General features: G+C 39.1%; 1 protein-coding gene across 2 annotated transcripts; it reads left to right on the top strand.

Moving 5' to 3' along the window:
* The first annotated feature begins 948 nt into the window (after positions 1-948).
* LOC109933512 (protein limb expression 1 homolog) lies at positions 949-18,564 on the top strand. 2 transcript variants are annotated; one of them, XM_048595075.1, is made up of 4 exons: positions 949-1,094; positions 6,533-6,699; positions 16,046-16,209; positions 18,239-18,564. In XM_048595075.1, exons 2-4 carry the CDS (start codon positions 6,618-6,620, stop codon positions 18,308-18,310), a joined length of 318 nt encoding a protein of 105 aa, XP_048451032.1. In that variant the 5' UTR covers positions 949-1,094; positions 6,533-6,617; the 3' UTR covers positions 18,311-18,564. The 2 variants fall into 2 exon arrangements, with proteins under 2 accessions (XP_048451032.1, XP_048451033.1); XM_048595076.1 differs by lacking the exon at positions 949-1,094 and having other exon boundaries at positions 6,406-6,699.
* Positions 18,565-19,294: the final 730 nt, after the last annotated feature.

Raw genomic sequence — 19,294 nt, 5'->3', positions numbered from 1 at the left:
CCTTACATTTCCCATGGCTAATCCACCTAACCTACACATCTTTGGACTGTGGGAGGAAACTGGAGCACCTGGAGGAAACTCACACAGACACAGAAAGAACATGCAAACTCCAAACAGACAGTCACCCAAGGCTGGAATGAAACCTGGGTCTCTGGCAAAGTGAGGCAGCAGTGCTAACCACTGAGCCACCACGTTTGCCCTATTACACTCTGTCTTTTTGAGTATTATTGCTGTAGATATTTCAGGCACATCTATTTTAACTGTTCTTTTCCAAGAACAGCTGAAAAGACCAATGGTTTGTTTCCATGCTGTATATCTCTATGATTCTATGACTCTATAACACTTTAACAGAATTTACCCTTCAGGTATTTGAAAGTTTATGTCAAGAAGGCTTTCAATATTCCCAAACAAAATGCCTTACTTGTTATTAAATTTTATTAACTTATTTATCAAATTGCATACAGTTTTGACAAAATTATAATGCCATTGTTTGGCAAGAATTTAATGGCTAAAAATTATGTTGCTGCTGCACGTATTGTTAGATTATAAAAGCATTTGATGACAAAATATGTACCAACATTATAGTTTGGTTACCAAAAGAATTATCAACAAGCTTGTGTTGCAGTGGAGTGCTCGCTTAAAGCTGTTCCCATTTGTATAGAAGTGTGAAAATACCATAAGAATAATGTTTTAATAGTTATTCACTAAGCTGCTCTACCTAAATATAGTTTGCTGTCTTACTTTGAATATGTACTTTTCAAAAGTATTTTAACATCCAATATTCCAAGAGCTTGCCAAATGCATGCTACCATAAGATAGCTAGTAAGATGAGCTAACCAGTTCTGTTGAAAGGTATAAATTATATAGATATATGCAAGCTATTTGTGGAAAGTTTTGTGCTCAATTTTTACATATCTTTATTTATTTTATTATCGAGTACAGGACTCCGGTTATCTTGCTACAAACGTACAGGGCATTGGTAAGACCACACCTGAGTATCGCATGTAATTTTAGTCTCCTTATCTGAGAAAGGATGTTCTCTCGATGGTGGGAGTGCAACAAATGTTTACCAGACTGGGATGGCAGAACAAGAGGTAATTAGTCATACATCAATGATCTTTAGTTTTAAAGGAGCTGGGTAATATCTTGCTAAAAATGAAATGGACAGTAATGAGGTATAATTTCCAACTGGCATTATTACTGTACAATACAATCTGTGTGCTCTGATAACTGACCCTTTAGTCATTGGACCTTCAACAATTTTTACTTTATTTACTCGAAATGCCCCATAGTTTTGAATACCTCTATCATAACTGTAAGAAAGAAAACTTCTGCCCACACACATGTAATACCACATCGCTGAAATCATAATTGTAAATCTCTTGTGCAGCTTCTCTAAAACCAACACACCTTTCTTAAAATGTGGTGCCCAAAATTAGACACAATACATTTGCTGGTGACAAATTAATGTCATAGAATCTCTGCAGTGCAGAAAGAGGCCATTTGACCCCATCAAGTGTGCACTGACCTTCTGAAGAGCGTCCCACCCAGACCCAACACCATAATCCCACATTTACTATGGTTAATCCACCTGCACCCTATGGACAATTTAGCATGGCTAATCTGCCTAACCTGCACACCTTTGGATTGTGGGAAGAAATCAGAGCACCCAGAGGAAATGCACACAGACACAGGGAGAACATGCAAACTGCACCAGATAGTCACCCAAGTTTGGAATTGAATCCAGATTCCTGGCACTGTGGGGCAGCAGTGCTAACAACTGAGACACCATATCATGGCTTCTATAGATTTGCCATAATTGCCTGGCTTTTGCTTTCTATGAGCTAATTTTCTAATGAGTGGGTTTGGGTCAAGTGGAAGGACGACCTCAAGTTTGCATTTCCCAACCATACCTGACTTCAACCCTTATATTTTCAGTTTTTTTATGAGGTCAAAAGGTAATTAAGTGGCTGATCAATTCTAAAGAGGAAACTTGTAACTTTAAGTACAACTATGATATTGTGGCCCCCATTTTCATTCAGGTTTGAAACTTTAAGGGCTGTCAGCTAGTTTCCTGAGTGTCAGATAACTACAGCAGCTTCCTCAAGATGGGGATTTGGTGGAATCAGGAGATCCTGGATCCAGGGGTCTGATTGCTGTTTCTGTGTTGTGATCTGTCTCTAACAACTCCACTCTTCCAGCCTCACCCACACCCACAGCATTCCCACAGTGACTTTCCAATTTCATCTCCAAGCTCTGATTCAATCTACCCAACCAGACCCTTGACTTCCCCAAATCTCAGGGACCAACCTCCCCAGAACTCTGAAACCCCACACTCCCCAGACCTCTAAGTCACCACCATCACCAAGAGACTTCTACCCTCTCCCATTTCAGAGCCCGATCACTTCCCCTACACCAGGTCTCCAAATCCACCCTTCCATCTCTCAGAATCTCTAGTTATACTTTGCCCTGGCCTCCAATTTTCATTCCTAGGTTTCTAATACCATGCCCACACTATGAAACATCTGACCTCTGCCCTCAGATTCCATTCCTTCCACCACTAGGCCACAAGTCTCTGCCACCTCAAAGTCATCTAATGCCTGCTAATGCTTCCAATTCTCCACATGCCCTCAAGTCCTCGAGTCACCCCACCATGAGACTTCCAACCTGTGTTTGAGACCAGTAGTTTATCAGCTGAGGCCCCCTCCTTCACCTACACAGATCAACCATCCCAGTCCTGGACTGAATCAGGCCCTTCTCCTCCTTTAATTAATACCTCTGACCATTCACCTCTCTGGTTATTTCTCAAGTACAAACACTGCCAGACATTATACCACCCCTCCCCTTCACTAATCAGATAAAACCCTCATGCTTATTAGCCTTCCCTTCAGAACACTGTCCTCAGCACAGACTTATTTGCTGTTGTGGCTATCATTGACTGCCTTCCCATCTGAGTGAAGACTTAACTGAGGTCTGACAAGGGAACAATCCAATGACATCAGTGACATTCAATGAAGTTAGAGTCCACAGTATTTGGAGGTCTCCCAAATGGTGAACTACTTCCGACCTTTTCAACTGACCCTGTGGGTCGGGTTAGTTCAGTTCGAATTCTGCCTGTAAGCCTCTATTTATAGAGCCCCAGATTCCATTTACTTTATTAACTGCTTGTGTTAACCTTTCATGCCATCTTCAAAGATTGGTACCTCTCGATGGAATTTCATGGCTTCTGTCATAGCCACTTTGGAGATGGGAAAGGCATTTGATGAGGTGGGATGGTAGCATGTGTATGACCAATGCCTGGATGAAGGTCCTCAATTTGCTATTATCCCATGTGAAGACGGTGAAACTGGCTTCCCTCCTTTAGTTAAACATAAATCCCCACCCTATTAGTTATAATAAGGTGGACTTGAAACAAAGAATCTCTTTCCTTGTGGATACCATTCACAGTTCCAATGTATTCACGTTTTAAAAGGAGTCAAATTAACTAGGCTATCATAAATTAGAGAAAGAATGAGTTCACTAGTTACTAAAATGCAAGGAAAAATAAAAGGCAATGATTTACACACAGATTAAAAGTGAGGTACATAAAAAGGTAACAGTTAAAAAGATATACAAATCAGTTTTTGGTTTGTTTGTGTAAAGTAGCTGATGAAACATCGCAGCTGTTAAGCTGATGGATTCTGGTAGTGTTGACACTAGTAGGTGAGCAGTTGGTTTGGACAATCTGGGTTTGCAAATTAGCCAAAAATAGTTGATTGGTTTTCTGTTTGAATACAGCTTTTGACTGTCAATTTGCTTCTAGCAATCAGAGAGAGAAAAAGAGATGGACTTTCCTTTCTTCTTTACCTACAAACAAAGACTACATTTACTTACCTCACATTATGTCCATAGTCTGGGAATGTAACTCATAGGAGGTGATTCAGGCTTTTGTATTGTATCTATTCCTTTGACTTGCTTCTCTGAAATTCCATGGTACTCTTCTAGGTAAGACATTCAGAGAACTCTCTACAGGCTGAGTGTAATGCAGAGTGAAGTCCAAGGATGTGCCGGCTATGTGGATTAGCCATGGGAAATGCAAGGCTACAGGGATGGGCTAGGGGGCTGGATCTGGGTGGGATGCTGTTCAGAGGGACAGTGTGGACACAATAGGCTGAATGGCCTGCATCTCACCCAGCAGGGATTCTATGATTCTATTCTATGTATGTCCCTTTTTTAGAAAACCTGTAAGTAATTTGGGGCTGTAATTCATTTTCATCATGTGCCTGAAGCCCACTATGGTTCCTGCCTCCTCCTGAGATCAAAGAAAAGAAGGCGCTGTTTAGACCACCTGCATGGCCGCCAGTTGAGGCTCTAAAGTGTGCAATTAATGATCATTAAAGGACCTCATCCCATCCTACCTTGTACTTCGTGATATTGTTTTAATGGGAAGCAATTAGATTCAATTTTCAATGTCAGTACTGATAAGTTCTTTGACTTTGTGAATACCTAAACTTTAGTTTAAACTTTAGGTTAAGTTTTAAATCAAAGGTTGATTCTAGTTAATAGAAACCAACATACATATCCTAAATACACATTACGTCAGCTTTATTAATCACTCACATCTGCATCCTGAAAAACTGGATTATAATTCTTATTATATTGTGCAACAGCTAGAGCATTCTGTACTGACAGCAATCATTATATTCCCACAGCAGTATCTATTTGCAGGATACTATGGCTTTAACATTTTAAGATGCATTTTGTTTTGATTTTTTTCATGAAAGAAAAGTTGAGACAGAAATAATGAGCAATCTACTCAAAGCCAATACAGTAAACAGCTTGTGAGGCCTTGGAGATTTTTTGAAAGTTGGAACAATAGAAGCAGCCTGAATGGGTGGGGTCAAGCTCCCAGAGAACCAGAACTTTTAGTTTTAAAGGTTTGCAGTTGCTGGGATCTTAAAGCTGAATGTGGAAATTCTTATTTCTCTCTGTGTTACATCTAAAAACTGGGATCCTCTTCCTGCTATCAGAATTAATGTGAAACAATCTAGTTCACTGAATTTGCCAAGGGTGTGTTTATGGGATGTTACTATATTAGAACAGCTAATTAGTAGTTGTTTAGTAATTTTGTTAAGCATTTTGATAGAGTTACAGTTAAGCCAAATCTTTTCTTTTATTTTTATTTTGTCTGTATTTTAACTGTAGCGTAAAAATAAAGTGTGTTTTGCTTAACGTCGAGTAGCTTGACCAATTAAATTGCGCCTGGAATGCAATGCCTTACACTACTTTTAAAATAAGAAAAAGTTATTATCTTCTTAATATGTTTTGAGGGGGTTGGTCTGGTCCATAACACTGCGATATCTAGTATTGCAATGAATCGTCAATTTAAGAGCAACTGTTGTAACTGCAGACAGAAAATTAACGTAGAAAATGCCAGAAACACACATTAGGCTAGCAGCATATGTGGAGAGAAAAATAGAGTTAACATGTAGGTTGATGATCTCTGAAAGGATCAATATTATTTTATAATTGAATATCTACATCAATAATGTCATTGCACTTTTAAAACTAAAATATAGTATTTTTATGAAAATTATGTACACTAACTACGGTAACATTTCTGCTTGGAACGTAAAGAAATAAAACCAGAATTTCATTATATTCCTGTTAAACTCTGAACTAAATATTGCATTTCATTTTAATTTATCTAAACTTGTGTCATAATAGTCAACTTCAAAAATAATGTAGAGGTCACATGAATAAAAAATCCAAATGTTCGAAAGTTAAAAAGATGATTTTCATTAATGTCAAGTTGACTTAGGACGATAGTTGTGAAAATTCTAAGCCCTCAGTCAGGATGTGAAGTTTTAACATTGAGGTCATGTTGTACTTTGAGACATGGGTGAGACATGGGTAAAAACAATTCATTCCGGATCGAGTGCAGGAGGTTTGATGAATGCAGAATGAAATGGAGGTGATCCATGCTGTCTATACTTTCATCCAGATCAGCAACAGCTTTTCCACCAAGAAGACAGTCAATGAAACATAAGTGTCTTACTTTGGTGAAGGCAATAATTCCCTGTCTAGTTTCAACCTTAATGTTAACTGAAAATGCACTGCACACTTTCTGACTCAAAGTTATAGATGAGATTCAATTATATTTCTTATATATGTTAAATTCACCTCATTTCTTTCCTGCAGGCACAAAGGTTTGTTGTTAACTTTCATGACAATCATAATTAGGTAGATGCTCAACCCCCCACAATCAGACCAATAATTGTGTTTCAAACACTGAAAGAACTAAAATCTTTGACTACTGGGTCTGACACAAAGCTTCTTTCACAAGGAGAGATACTTATCACTGAGTATGTAGATCAACTGGGATAAAACAGTAGAACTTACATTTGTCAGGCCACCATACAGCAATTTAGCTTACAATGCCTCAAAGGTAAGTAAGACAGGGATAAGGTCCCCTGGTTGGTTTTTCAGAATATTCAGTGTTTGATTGGCAGATGCGTAAAACAAACCTTACTGGTCCATTCTGCATTATTAGGCTTTAACAACACCAAAGTACAGCGCTGCAGTAATTCATGCATGAGGGAACTGAGTGCCTGTAATCAGGAGAAGACAGACACAAGATGGATAATGCAATGAAATTTCTGCAAGATACAATTTGTTCATTGCTACCTGACAAAAATCCAGCATTTATCTTTAAAGACTGTGAGTTAATTTTATACAGCATTTGAAAAATTATTCCATAAATCTATTATTGTATTTTCGTATACCAATAGAAAAATCTAAATTACTTTAGCATGTTTATAGGCTCACAATATACCTTACAAGGCTGCATGTCTTTTTGCAAAGTATGCATATTTCTACCATAATAATATTAAATATTTGCAATAATGAAAAGATCAAAAATGCAATTGATTTTGAACAATCATATAAAAGCACGTATCAGTACATTTCTTGTTTTATCTTGCTGTTACCTCTACTTTTTTATTAGTTAATTATTGTGAAATGGAGCTTTGCACACAATAAAAATAACATTTCATAGATTTGCTTTATCTCCTAGATCTCGCTGAATCTATGATAGCAAGAAATAGCCCTTTTGGAACTAAAACTGCTTTGTTTCAAAGAAATCTGAATGCTATTTTATGTATAGTTGGTTCTGCCATGTGGCCTGAAGCAAATATGTTCAATCAGTCAAGATGGATTTTAAACCAATTACTCTTTGAAATATAAAACATATAACACAAAGGAAAACTACAGTGGTTTGTTAATTTTATGATGACAGTTTCTGCCTCCTTAAAATATTGTGGCTCTCTAAAATTCACAGGGATAACTGTTGTATAATTATTTGGGACTACACTTTGGCTAACACCTAGGGGTACTCCATAAATTAAGTTTGTGGTATTTGTCTGTAACTAGTCCATATAGCACACAGGATGAACTTCAAAAGTATGCATTTGTAATTTATTGAGTGCTGACAGAATTTTCCTTAACTGCATTTTCATTAAAAGTGGCATTTTTTAATTTAACAAATACTGCAGTGGGTAATTTTTAACAGCAAAAATAAATTGACCAATACAAATCCTTTATTATTTTAAACTGTAAATTGTCATTGAATTTATTTAAATAATACGTATGTAAATTTGTAATATACATTACGTTTAACAGTTCTGACCTCATTTCCAGTAAATAAGTTAATAAATAAAAACAACAGAATGCAGGTAAAATAGCCATGCAATATTGGTAAGTTAGATGAAAGAGGCAAATTAAGATCACAAAGAACAGAACGTCTTTGAAGTTAACAAACCTGGAAGAAAAGTGTTAATAAATTGAACAGGAAAATTGGAAACAAAAACAGGAAACACTTAGAAATACATAGAAGGCCATTCAGTAATTGTAAAGAGAAAATGTCAGATAGCATTTCAGATCTCAAACGTTTATCCAGACCTGAGTTTATACTTTTGCCTGCAGTATATTTCAAGCATGTTGCGTTTGTCTCAATTTGCAATGTTTCCATTTCTTTCACTTGTACGGATTAAATACAGTTATATCTCATTTGGCCTTTGAAATCTCTATCCATATCCAATATCTGATGGAAATACTTATTAACAACTTACATCTCAGAAAAGCTCATTCTTGTGACTGCTGCATGCTTTCTATTATTAATTTTCAGTTGATAAGGTTAAAAATGTAACAGATTTCTGGTGTTATGACACTTTTTTAAATTCATTCTTGGGAGGTGGGCCACTGGCTGAGCCAACATTTATTAGCCATCCCTAATTGCCCTAGAATAGATAGTGGTGAGCTGCCTTCTTGAATCACAGCAGTGCTTTTGGTACAGGTAATTCCACAATGCTGTTTGGGAGGGACCTGCAAGAAATTGACCTAACAAGACTGCAGGAACAGCAATATAGTTCCATGTCAGGGTGGTGGACAGGAATTTGCACATATTGCAAGATGGTTTTCCCATATATTGGCTTCCCTTGTCCCTCTAGATGGTAGTGGTTTTGGGTTTGTAAGTTGATACTAAGGAGCTTTGGTGAATTTCTGCAGTGCAATTTGTAGACAGTACACATTGCTCTTAAAGTACATCGGCGGTGGGGGGAGAATGTGGTGCCAATCAAGCGGGCTGCTTTGTCCTGGATGGTGTAAAGTTTCTTGAGTGTTGCTAAAGTTGCACTCATCCAGGCAAGTGCAGAATATACCTTCACACTCCTGACTTGTGCCTTGGTGGACAGGTTTTGGGGAGTCAAGAGGTGAGTTAATCACTGTCAGATTTCTAGCCTCCGACATGCTGTTGTATCCACCGTATTTATGTGTCCAGTTCAGTTTCTGGTCAGTGCAGGATATTGTGAGTAAGGGATAGTTGGATTCTCTTTTCTCAGCCTGGCAATTGTGTGGCATAAATATTAGTTGTCCCAAATGTGAACATCATCCAGATCTTCTTGTATAGGAGTCATGAATGGGGCTGAACACTGTGCAATCATTGGCGAACATCCCCACTTCTGACCTTATAATGGAGAGAAGAACGTTGATGAAGCAGCTGAAGAGGATTGGGCCTAGGTCACTAACTGATAAACTCCTATAGAGAAATCCTTGGACTGAGATGACCAATCTCAAACAACCACAATGATTTTCTTTTATGCCTGGTATGAGTCCAACCAGTGGAACGTTCTTCCCTGATTCCCATTGACTCCAGTTTTCCCAAGCCTCCTTGATGCCACACTCATTCAAATGTGGCCTTGATGTCAAGGGCAGTCACTGTCATCTCATCACTGGAATTCTGCTCTTTTCACTCCATTCAATCTAAGCAATAAGATCAGGAGCTCCGTGACTCTGGCAGAACCCAAACTGATTATGAATGAGCAGGGCATTGCTAAGCATGTGCTGCTTCATTGCATTGTTGATAATCCCTTCCATCACATTACTGATGATCAAGAGTAGACTGACAATGTGGTAATTGGCTGGTTTGGATTGTCCTGCCTTTTGCATACAGGAAGTACCTTAGCGGTTTGAAGATTACAAAACAGCTTTACATAGTTTCAAAAAACTATTTTTGAAATTGTGTAAAGCTGTTTTATAATCTTGAAACATCAGTTCCAATCAGCACAGAAGTTAAACATTTAGCTGACTGCAGAAGACTTTAATAGGATTTAATTGAAGAAGTTATTTGCTTTTCTATGTTTCTATTTTTCATTTTCCACTCAATCTCAACATTGAGTTACTAGTACCATATGAATTATGCAGAGCTACACCCACTAGATTCACCTTGATGAATATCAAGAACCAAATTTTCTTTATAATTAGTTTCATATGGTATATCAAAAGACAGAACTCATTGCAGTCATAATATAGATTCCTTTACAATTATTAATTGAAAATCTGGCATTCATATTGTAGACAAACTCCTATGAGCACCAGCATTGTGCTAGTTGAGATTTATAATCCTACTGACATCTATAATACTTGGTCACTGATCGAATGGCAAGATACAGGTAAGTAATGCAGGATGTTATTTAGATTTGGTCTCCCAAAAACTCTCAATGTGGCATATAGAGATTAACAAAGGAGTCTATATGAATGAATCCCATATTTCTGAAACAAAAGCTATTTGTATTTTTAAAAGCAACTACCATCCTTTTTGAACCATGTTCCTGACATCCAATGATGATAAAGTCCATAAGCTAGTGGGGCACCAATTTTATCAGTCACAGAACATTTAAGATTTAAAATATAGAACCAGCAACAGGAAACATATGATATATATGCATTTATGACTTTCCATATATCAAGCTAAGAGCTCAACATACACAAATACTGTTTCTTCAGCTGCTTGAGACCTTCCCTAGATCTGCCTGATTTTACATTTCATCTGCTTGTCAACATGAACAATGAGGCATTTTATTATTGCTGAGAAAGTCGTATTTTATCAAAACTTTTCATCTTGCACTTATTAGAACAATTCACAAGAATATCCATGTGAAAGAGAACAGAATTTTTATACTGGATGAGAAATGCCTGTTGACTGGTTGGAAAAGTGGAAGCTGATTGTTTGCTGTTCCCCTTCACATTGGCATTCTTGAAAATTGGCCTGATGAGTGGAAGATGAAAAGCTTTGACAAAATGTGTCCTTTTGTCAGCAATACTCAAGTTCTATATTCGCAAATGACTATTTGTATGAGGAATTGTTTTGAATATTTGAGCACCTTTCTGTTCTCAGAAAACATGAAACTAAAAGCAGGAGAAACGGGATCTGAAGAAAACATTTAATTGGAAGTCAGTTGAAAGATAGGTTTGTGCAGAGATCCTGCAAAAAAAGTTTAAGTAATTTGCAAATAACTAAACACTCAAAGAGATGTTATTTTTTGAAATGGTTATTTTCATGTAAATATTTCAGAAGTAGAATGAACACTGTTGGAAGATGGTTTTAATGCTCTATGCTTTATTCCATCTTCCATTACATTCTCTACTACAACCCTCTATTCCCCTCTCTCTTGTTTCCACTTAAATAAATCTCTACTATTCGTTCTGGCCACTCCCAATACTGTTGAATTCCACATTGTCATCAATCTGTGGGTGAAAAGATTTCTTCTGAATTTCCCATTGGATTTCTTGGTGGCTATTTTATATTGATGGCCTCTAATTGGGCTTTTCCCCAGGAGAGAAGTCATCCTTTCCATATCCACCCAGAAAAACATTTCATAATTTTATATTATATGTATTAATGGCATTTTTTCAAGAGCAAACATGTCCAACCTCTTAGCTATTCCATTTGTATACCCACATATTACTGGTATCATCCTTGTAAGTCTTCTTCACTGTCTTCAGTGCCTCAAATGTCTTTGTTATTGTATAATGAGTAGAATTGCTTGCAATATTCTACGTGTGGTGAAACCAACAATTGATACAGATTTAGCACATCTTCCCAACTTTTCAATTCAATAACTCTAGAAATAAGGTGACAGTTTTATTGGCAACCTAGGAAATTGGTGTGCTGCAAACAAACACTAAGCTTTCCTTAATTACAATTAGATGAAAAATGATAAGGGACCTGCAATGAATGATCAGAATGTTTCATGTCAGGATGTTCTTAAGGCTAGGAAATCAAACAACATTTTTTTTAAAAATTCATTCAGGGAATGTGAACTTCATTGACTGGCTTTATTACCTTTTCCAAATTGCCCTTAAGAAGTTGCCTTCATAAACTGCTGTAGTCTGTTTGGTGTTGGTATACCCTTAGTGACAGTAGGAAAAGAGTTTCAGGATTTTGACCCAACAACACTGATATATTTCCAAAAAGAAGGAAGATTTTGGGAGGTGTGATGCAAATGCTTACAAAGCAAAATGATATGGTCAAACATTTTAATAATGATATCCAGAGCGGGATAAGAAGGGACAGAATATGCTGGTATTTAAAAAAAGCAAATAGGGTCAAAGGGAGAGCAGAATTGTAAAAACACAAAATTTCAAAAAACACAAAACACTTAAATGCATGTAGTATTCAGAAAAAAAGTGAATTATTAGTATAGAAATAAATGGGTATAATCTTATAGCCATTATCGAGGCACAGTCAAAAGGAGCTCAAAGCTGGGAACTTGATATGTGACTTTTTGAAATTACAGGCTGGAAGGTCAAGTTGATGGGAACAGCTTTGTTAGTGTGAGATAGCAAGAAATGATGATGTAAAATCCTTACGGGTGGCGATAAGAAATAATAAGAGAAAGAAGACACTAGTGATGTAGCTGTGATATTTCAGTAATGCCATTAGGGCGGTAGTGAGAGATGATATAGGTTCTATGGAATAAAAGGTTGGATCAATGTGGGTGGAAATTAGAAATAGTAAGGCAAAAATGTCACTGATAGGCATAGTCTGTAGGCCACCAAGTAATAACATTATGGTGGGGTGGGCAATAAACAAAGAAAGAACTGTTGCATGTAAAAATGGTACTGCAATTATCATGGATAGTAGGAACTGCAGATGCTGGAGAATCCGAGACAACAAGGTGCAGGGCTGGACGAACACAGCAGGCCAAGCAGCATCACAGGAGCAGAGAGGCTGACGTTTCGGGCCTAGACCCTTCATCAGAAAAGGGGGAGGGGAAGGGGGTAGGTGTGGACTTTAGGACTTTCCACATCAAGCAGATGTTCACCTGCACATCTGCCAATGTGGTATACTGCATCCGCTGTACCCGGTGTGGCTTCCTCTACATCGGGGAAACCAAGCGGAGGCTCGGGGACCGCTTTGCAGAACACCTACGCTCGATTCGCAATAAACAACTGCACCTCCCAGTCGCGAACCATTTCAACTCCCCCTCCCATTCCTCAGACGACATGTCCATCCTGGGCCTCCTGCAGTGCCACAACGATGCCACCCGAAGGTTGCAGGAACAGCAACTCATATTCCGCTTGGGAACCCTGCAGCCCAATGGTATCAATGTGGATTTCACAAGTTTCAAAATCTCCCCTCCCCCTACCGCATCCCAAAACCAGTCCAGCTCGTCCCTGCCTCCCTAACCTGTTCTTCCTCCCACCTGTCCCCTCCTCCCACCTCAAGCCGCACCTCCATCTCCTACCGACCAACCTCATCCCGTCCCCTTGACCTGTCCGTCCTCCCTGGACTGACCTATCCCCTTCCTAACTCCCTACCTACACTCACCTTTACTGGCTCCATCCCCGCCTCTTCGACCTGTTTGTTTCCTCTCCACCAATCCTCTTCTCTATCCCTCTTCTATCCGCCTCCCACTCTCTCCCTATTTATTTTGGAACCCCCTTCCCCTCCCCCTTTTCTGATGAAGGGTCTAGGCAAGAAACGTCAGCCTCTCTGCTCCTGTGATGCTGCTTGGCCTGCTGTGTTCGTCCAGCCCTGCACTTTGTTGTCACTGCAATTATCATGCAGGATTTTAATCTACATATTGATTGGTCAAAACAAATTGGTCAAGGCACCCCTGAGGAGGAGTTCATAGAATGTACCTATGATAGTTTCCACAAACAGCGTGTAATGGAACCTGCAAGGGAGAAAACTATCCTGGATCTGGTCCTGAGTAATGGAACAGGAATAATTCATGATCTCATAGTTAGAGATCCTCTCAGAAGGTGCAATCGCAGTATTTAGAATATAGATAAAGGGCGAGAAGATAAAATCTAATACAGTATTTTGTGCTTCGACAAAGGAGACTACAATGGCATGAGGAACAGTTGGATCAAGTAGACTGGGATCAAAGACTGTATGGTGGCAAAATTGAGGAACAGTGGAAGACTTTCAAAGCAATTTTTCATAGTGTTCAGCAAATGTATACACCAGTGAAAAGTAAGGACGGCAGGAAAAGGGATAATCAGCCATGGATAAGAAAATAAAGGAGGGTATCAAATTGATAGCTAATGCATTCAAACTGGCAAAGATTAATGGGGAACTAGAGGATTGAGAAATCTTTCAAGGTCAACAGAAAGCTGCGAGAAAAGCCATAAAGAAAGGTAAGGTAGATTATGAGAGTAACCTAGCTCAGAATATAAAAGCAGATAGCAAAAGTTTCTACAAATATATAAAACAAAAAAGAGTGGCTAAAGTAAACGTTGGTCTTTTAGAGAATGAGAAGGGTGATTTAATAATGGGAAATGAGGACATGGCCGAGGTATTGAACAGGTATTTTCTGTCAGTCTTCACAGTGGAAGAGACAAATAACATGCCAATAATTGATGACAAAGAGGCTGTGGCAGGTGATGACCTAGAAACGATCATTATCACTAAAGAGGTATTGTTGGGGCAGCCATTGGGGCTAAAAGTAGACAAATCTCCTGGCCCTGATGGAATGCATCACAGTGTATTAAAAGAGATGGCGGGGGAAATAGCAAATTTTATGGTAATTTACCAAAATTTGCTGGGCTCTGGGGTGGTTCCAGCAGATGGGAAAACAGCAAATTTAATGCCGTTGTCTATAAAAGGAAGTAGACAAAAGCCGGGTAACTATAGACCCATTAGATTAACTTCTGCAGTGCAGAAAATGCTTGAATCTACCATTAAGAAAGAAATAGCAAGACATTTGGATAGAAATTGTCCCATCAGGCAAATGCAGCATGGGTTAATGAAAGGCAGGTCATGTTTAACTAATTTACTGGAATTCTTTGAGGACATTACAGCCATGGTAGACAACAGGGAACCAGTAGATGTGGTGTATTTGGATTTCCAGATGGCATTCAACAAGATGCCACACAACAGGCTGCTGCATAAGGTAAAGGTGCATGATATTAAGGGTAATGTATTAGCATGGATAGAGGATTGGTTAACTAACAGGGATAAGTGGGTGTCTTTCTGGTTGGTAATCAGTGGCTAGTAGTGTGCCTCGGGGTATAGTGTTGGGACAGCAATTATTTACAATTTACACAGATGATTTGGAGTTGGGGACCAAGTGTAGTGTGTCACAGATGACACTAAGATGAGTGGTAGAACAAAGTATGTACAAGACACTGAAAGTCTGCAGAGGGATATAGATAGGTTAATTGAGTAGACAAGGGTCTAGCAGATGGAGTACAATGTTGATAAATGTGAGGTCATCCATTTTAATAGGAATAACAGCAAAATGGACTATTATTTAAATGGTGAAAAATTGCAGCATGCTGCTGTGCAGAGGGACCTGGGTGTCCTTGTGCATGAATCACAAAACGTTGATTTGCAGGTGCAACAGGTAATTAAGAAAGCAAATGAAATATTACTAGAGGGATGGAGTTTAAAAACAAGAAAGTTATGCTGCAGCTGTATAGGGTGCTGGTGAGGCCACACCTGGAGTACTGTGTACAGTTTTGGTCTCCTTACTTCAGAAAGGATATACTAGCACTGGAAGGGGTACAGAGGAGATTCATTAGGTTGATTTTGGAGTTGAGAGAGTTGACTTATGAGGAGAGATTGAGAAGACTGCGACTATACTCATTGGAATTTAGAAGAATGAGGGGGGATCTTATAGAATTGTATAAAATTATGAAGGGAATAGATGAGATAGAACCAGGGAGGTTATTTCCACTGGCGGGTGAAACTAGAGCTAGGGGGCATAACCTCATAATAAGGGGAACAATATATAGGACTGAGTTGAGGTAGAACTCCTTCAGCCAAAGGGTTGTGAATCTGTGGAATTCCCTGCCCAGTGAAGCATTTGAGGCTACCTTGTTGAATGTTTTAAAGGCAAAGATAGATAGGTTTTTGAACAGTAAAATAATCAAAAGTTATGGTGAGCAGGTGAGAAAGTGGAGCTGAGCCCATGAAAAGGTCAGCCATCATTTTATTGAATGGTGGAGCAGGCTCAAGGGGCCAGATAGCCTACTTCTGCTCCTATTTCTTATGTTCTTGCCAGACCTGCTGAGTTTCTCCAGCATTCTCTGTGTTTGTTTCATTGTGCAGCGATTTGTCTTAAACTGTTATTGTCTAGGTAATTCATATTGAATGCTTAATAACAAATTAACTTAGTTTCTATTTACCCAAGAGAAATGATCATTAAATGGCTATAAGAAACCTATTTTCTGAACTTTCCTAAACATTTTAAGATGCTCTGTTTTTGTTCTCACACAGTAAATGTGGTAGAAACATTGCAGGAATTTTGGGAGACAAAGAGCAAGCAAGGAGCTGTCTTTAAGAATGGAAGCCTTGTGGTTTATGAGTCAGGGCCATCTCCTTTTGCTCCATATGTATGTTATGTGACTCTGCCAGGAGGCAGTTGCTTTGGCAACTTTCAGGTAACCCTCTTTTACCTTACATGTTACACATTTACCCTGTAACAATGATGCATTGTTTTAAAAAATACTCCAAATATTTCTGCACTTGAATTTTTGCCTATCTCCAAAATACTGATTGGATTCATCTGTAGTATGTAACAGCCACAGAACAGTCCATCAAATACGTAATGTACTTTCCATTCAACATTTCATGAACATCTTTGCTGTTTAATTTGATGGCTGAATATTGACAACCTATTACCTTCACTTTACAATTATTACAAGGCACTTGTCAGAAGAGGCAAAAGGAATTAATTCTTTTTGCCGAACAACTTTCTATTCAGCAGAATTGGGAAAATTGTGCGATCTAGTTGTTTCTCTTTCTGAGACTACTTATATACTGTGAAACATAAACTTTGTCGTCTGATAAGTGTTCCATTATCCCTATAAGACTGAAAAGTGATGATGGCCTTTTTTGAGTAATTGACTTTCTACGTGTGAAATGTCTTGTGACACAAGGAAAAAGTGCATGTTAAAGCAGAATCCCCCACCCAAAAGCATTTTTTTAAACAACCTTTACAAGGCCTTGTTCAATTTTAATATACTGGTTCAGCATGTAAAATTAGCTTTGTCCTATCACATCAATTTATATAGATTGCCAAGTACAGGTATTTCTGCTATAATGCGAGTTTTGTTAACGCGAATTGGCTGTAACACGATTGATGAATAGTGGACACTTTGAATAACGCAAACTTTCTGCTGTATAGGTATAGTGATTTTCTATAGTGATTTCCCTATAATGTGATTTTCCATGGTGATTTTCTTTAGGGTAAGGTCACACAAGAATGCGACAATCATGTTATAGAAAAAATATCTATATTCTTATTTTCCAACCTATATCTGATCATGAACCAATTTTCCCTCAAAATTAGGCATTTCAGGAGATTTGTACACAGGTTTTTTTAAATTCACTCATGGGACATGGGTATCACAATGTATATAAGAGAAGACATTCAATAATAGAGACCACTGTCTAATGCAGCAGCTTCTTTTTCTGCAGATAACATTAAGTGCTGGCTCATATCCGGGTCAAAATCCTGGTAATCCCTTGCTAACAGCAATGGGTGCAAGAGGTGATTGTGAGCTCTGTCAGGGTGTGCGAATGGAGGGTGAATGTGAACTTTGTCAGGGGTATGTGAATGGGAAGCGATTGTGAGCTGAGTTATGGGTGTGAGGGGGTGATTGTGGGCTGTGCCTGGGGTGTGTGAATGGGAAGTGATTGTGAGCTGAGTTATGGGTGTGAGGGGGTGATTGTGGGCTGTGTCTGGGGTGTGTGAATGGGAAGCGATTGTGAGCTGAGTTATGGGTGTGAGGGGGTGATTGTGGGCTGTGTCTGGGGTGTGTGAATGGGAAGTGATTGTGAGTTGAGTTATGGGTGTGAGGGGGTGATTGTGGGCTGTGTCTGGGGTGTGTGAATGGGAAGTGATTGTGAGCTGAGTTATGGGTGTGAGGGGGTGATTGTGGGCTGTGCTTGGGGTGAGCATTGGCTAAGCGAGTGTGCCTGTGTCCAGGGTGAGGGTTGGTGAGGGAGTGTGGGCTGTGACAGGGATGCAGGGGTAAATGTTTCTGGGGTGCTGTGGGAGTGGTGGCTGATGGTGAGCAATGATAGATGAAAACTCTGCAATTCAGTGAACTCCTGAAGAGGAAGATTGTGATGAAAGAAAGTGCTGGGATGAAACTTCACCATTTGGCCTCCCCATTCTGCGTATTGCTGGTTTCAAGCTGGAACTAGAACAGAAAGGTCTTAAGTAAAAATGTAGGGCCAATTTTAGACTGGGGTCAGTGGCGTGCAGCACACCCCCGCCTCCTCCATTACTGAAGATCTGCCCCAGTGTTTAGAATTAAACTTGCTTATAGTGACTATCATAATATGGATGTGTCAGAATATGGAATGTATAAAGGTAAATATAAATCTTTCAATATTTGGTACATGTTATGGCACATTTAGTAACTTAGAACTAATTAACTGCTTCTTTTTTTCAATTGACAGTGCAAGGTTCTTTACATTTCTTTGAACTGGAGATCAACAGTAGCAGTCACGATGCTAAGTGCAAGTAAATAGAAACAGTAAGAAACTGGAGGATGAAATAACAGGGGTCTGTTTCTCTCAGTCACAGTAAGTCCTGTGACTCCAAAACAACCAGTTTGTGATGGGTGAAGTGTTTACAGAGTATGCAAATATTCAATCACCAATCAAGAGTCTGGGTACTTCTCCTCTGAGGCTGCCCAGGTAGATCGTTCAGGGGTGGGCCACAGTCTGTTGGTCCTATCAACAAAAACTGTGGGAGAGCAGTGGGTGATGGGTGGTATGTCGCTGCTGTCATAGAAGGAGACTTGGTAAGTTCTTCTTCAGGACTACAGGCTGGGGTATAGGGTGGATGGCAGTTGTGAAGGAGGGCAGCAGTATCTGCAAGAGAGGGTATATGATGAATCATGGGTGGGAAGAGTTCATGTGGAAGGGGTGGTTCATCTATGATCAGCAGCACCCTGACTTCAAAGAGGTTGTACAGGACGTTGGTGAGGCCTCTTCTGGAATACTGTGTCCAGTTCTGGTCGCCCAGTTATAGGAAGGATATTATTTAGCTGGAGAGGGTTCAGGAGAGATTTAACAGGGTGTTGCTGGGTATGGAAGATTATAAAGAAAGGCTAGACAGGCTGGGACTTGTTCACGGGAGCATAGGAGGTTGAGAGGCGACATTATAGAAGTTTAAAAAATAATGAGGGGTATAGATAGACTTAATGGGAGTTGTCTTTTCCCTAGAATGGAGAATTTCAAGACTAGGGGACATATTTTTAAGGTAAGAGGAGAGAGATTTAAAAAAGACATGAGAAGCAAAGTTTTTTTACACAGAGGGTGGTTTGTGTATGGAATGAACTTCCTGACAAAGTGGTCAATGTGGGTACAATTACAACATTTAAAAGACATTTGGATAAGTATATGAATAGGAAAGGTTTGGAGGGAGATGGGGCAGGAGTAGGCAGGTGGGATTAGTTTCATTAGGGATTACATTCAGCATGGACTGGTTGGACTGAAGGGTCTGTTTCC

This window comes from Rhincodon typus, chromosome 3 (genome assembly GCF_021869965.1).
Source record: "Rhincodon typus isolate 14 chromosome 3, sRhiTyp1.1, whole genome shotgun sequence".
Classification (NCBI taxonomy): Eukaryota; Metazoa; Chordata; class Chondrichthyes; order Orectolobiformes; family Rhincodontidae; genus Rhincodon; species Rhincodon typus.
The sequence above is the reverse complement of the archived record's forward strand: the minus strand, read 5'-3'. Positions and strand labels throughout refer to the sequence as shown.

Coding starts and splice junctions, on each gene's coding strand:
- LOC109933512 (XM_048595075.1), top strand. CDS start 6,618: ATGGATAATGCAATGAAATTTCTGCAAGATACAATTTGTTCATTGCTA. Junction 6,700..16,045: donor AGCATTTATCTTTAAAGACT/GTGAGTTAATTT, acceptor GTTCTCACACAG/TAAATGTGGTAGAAACATTG. Junction 16,210..18,238: donor GTTGCTTTGGCAACTTTCAG/GTAACCCTCTTT, acceptor TTCAATTGACAG/TGCAAGGTTCTTTACATTTC.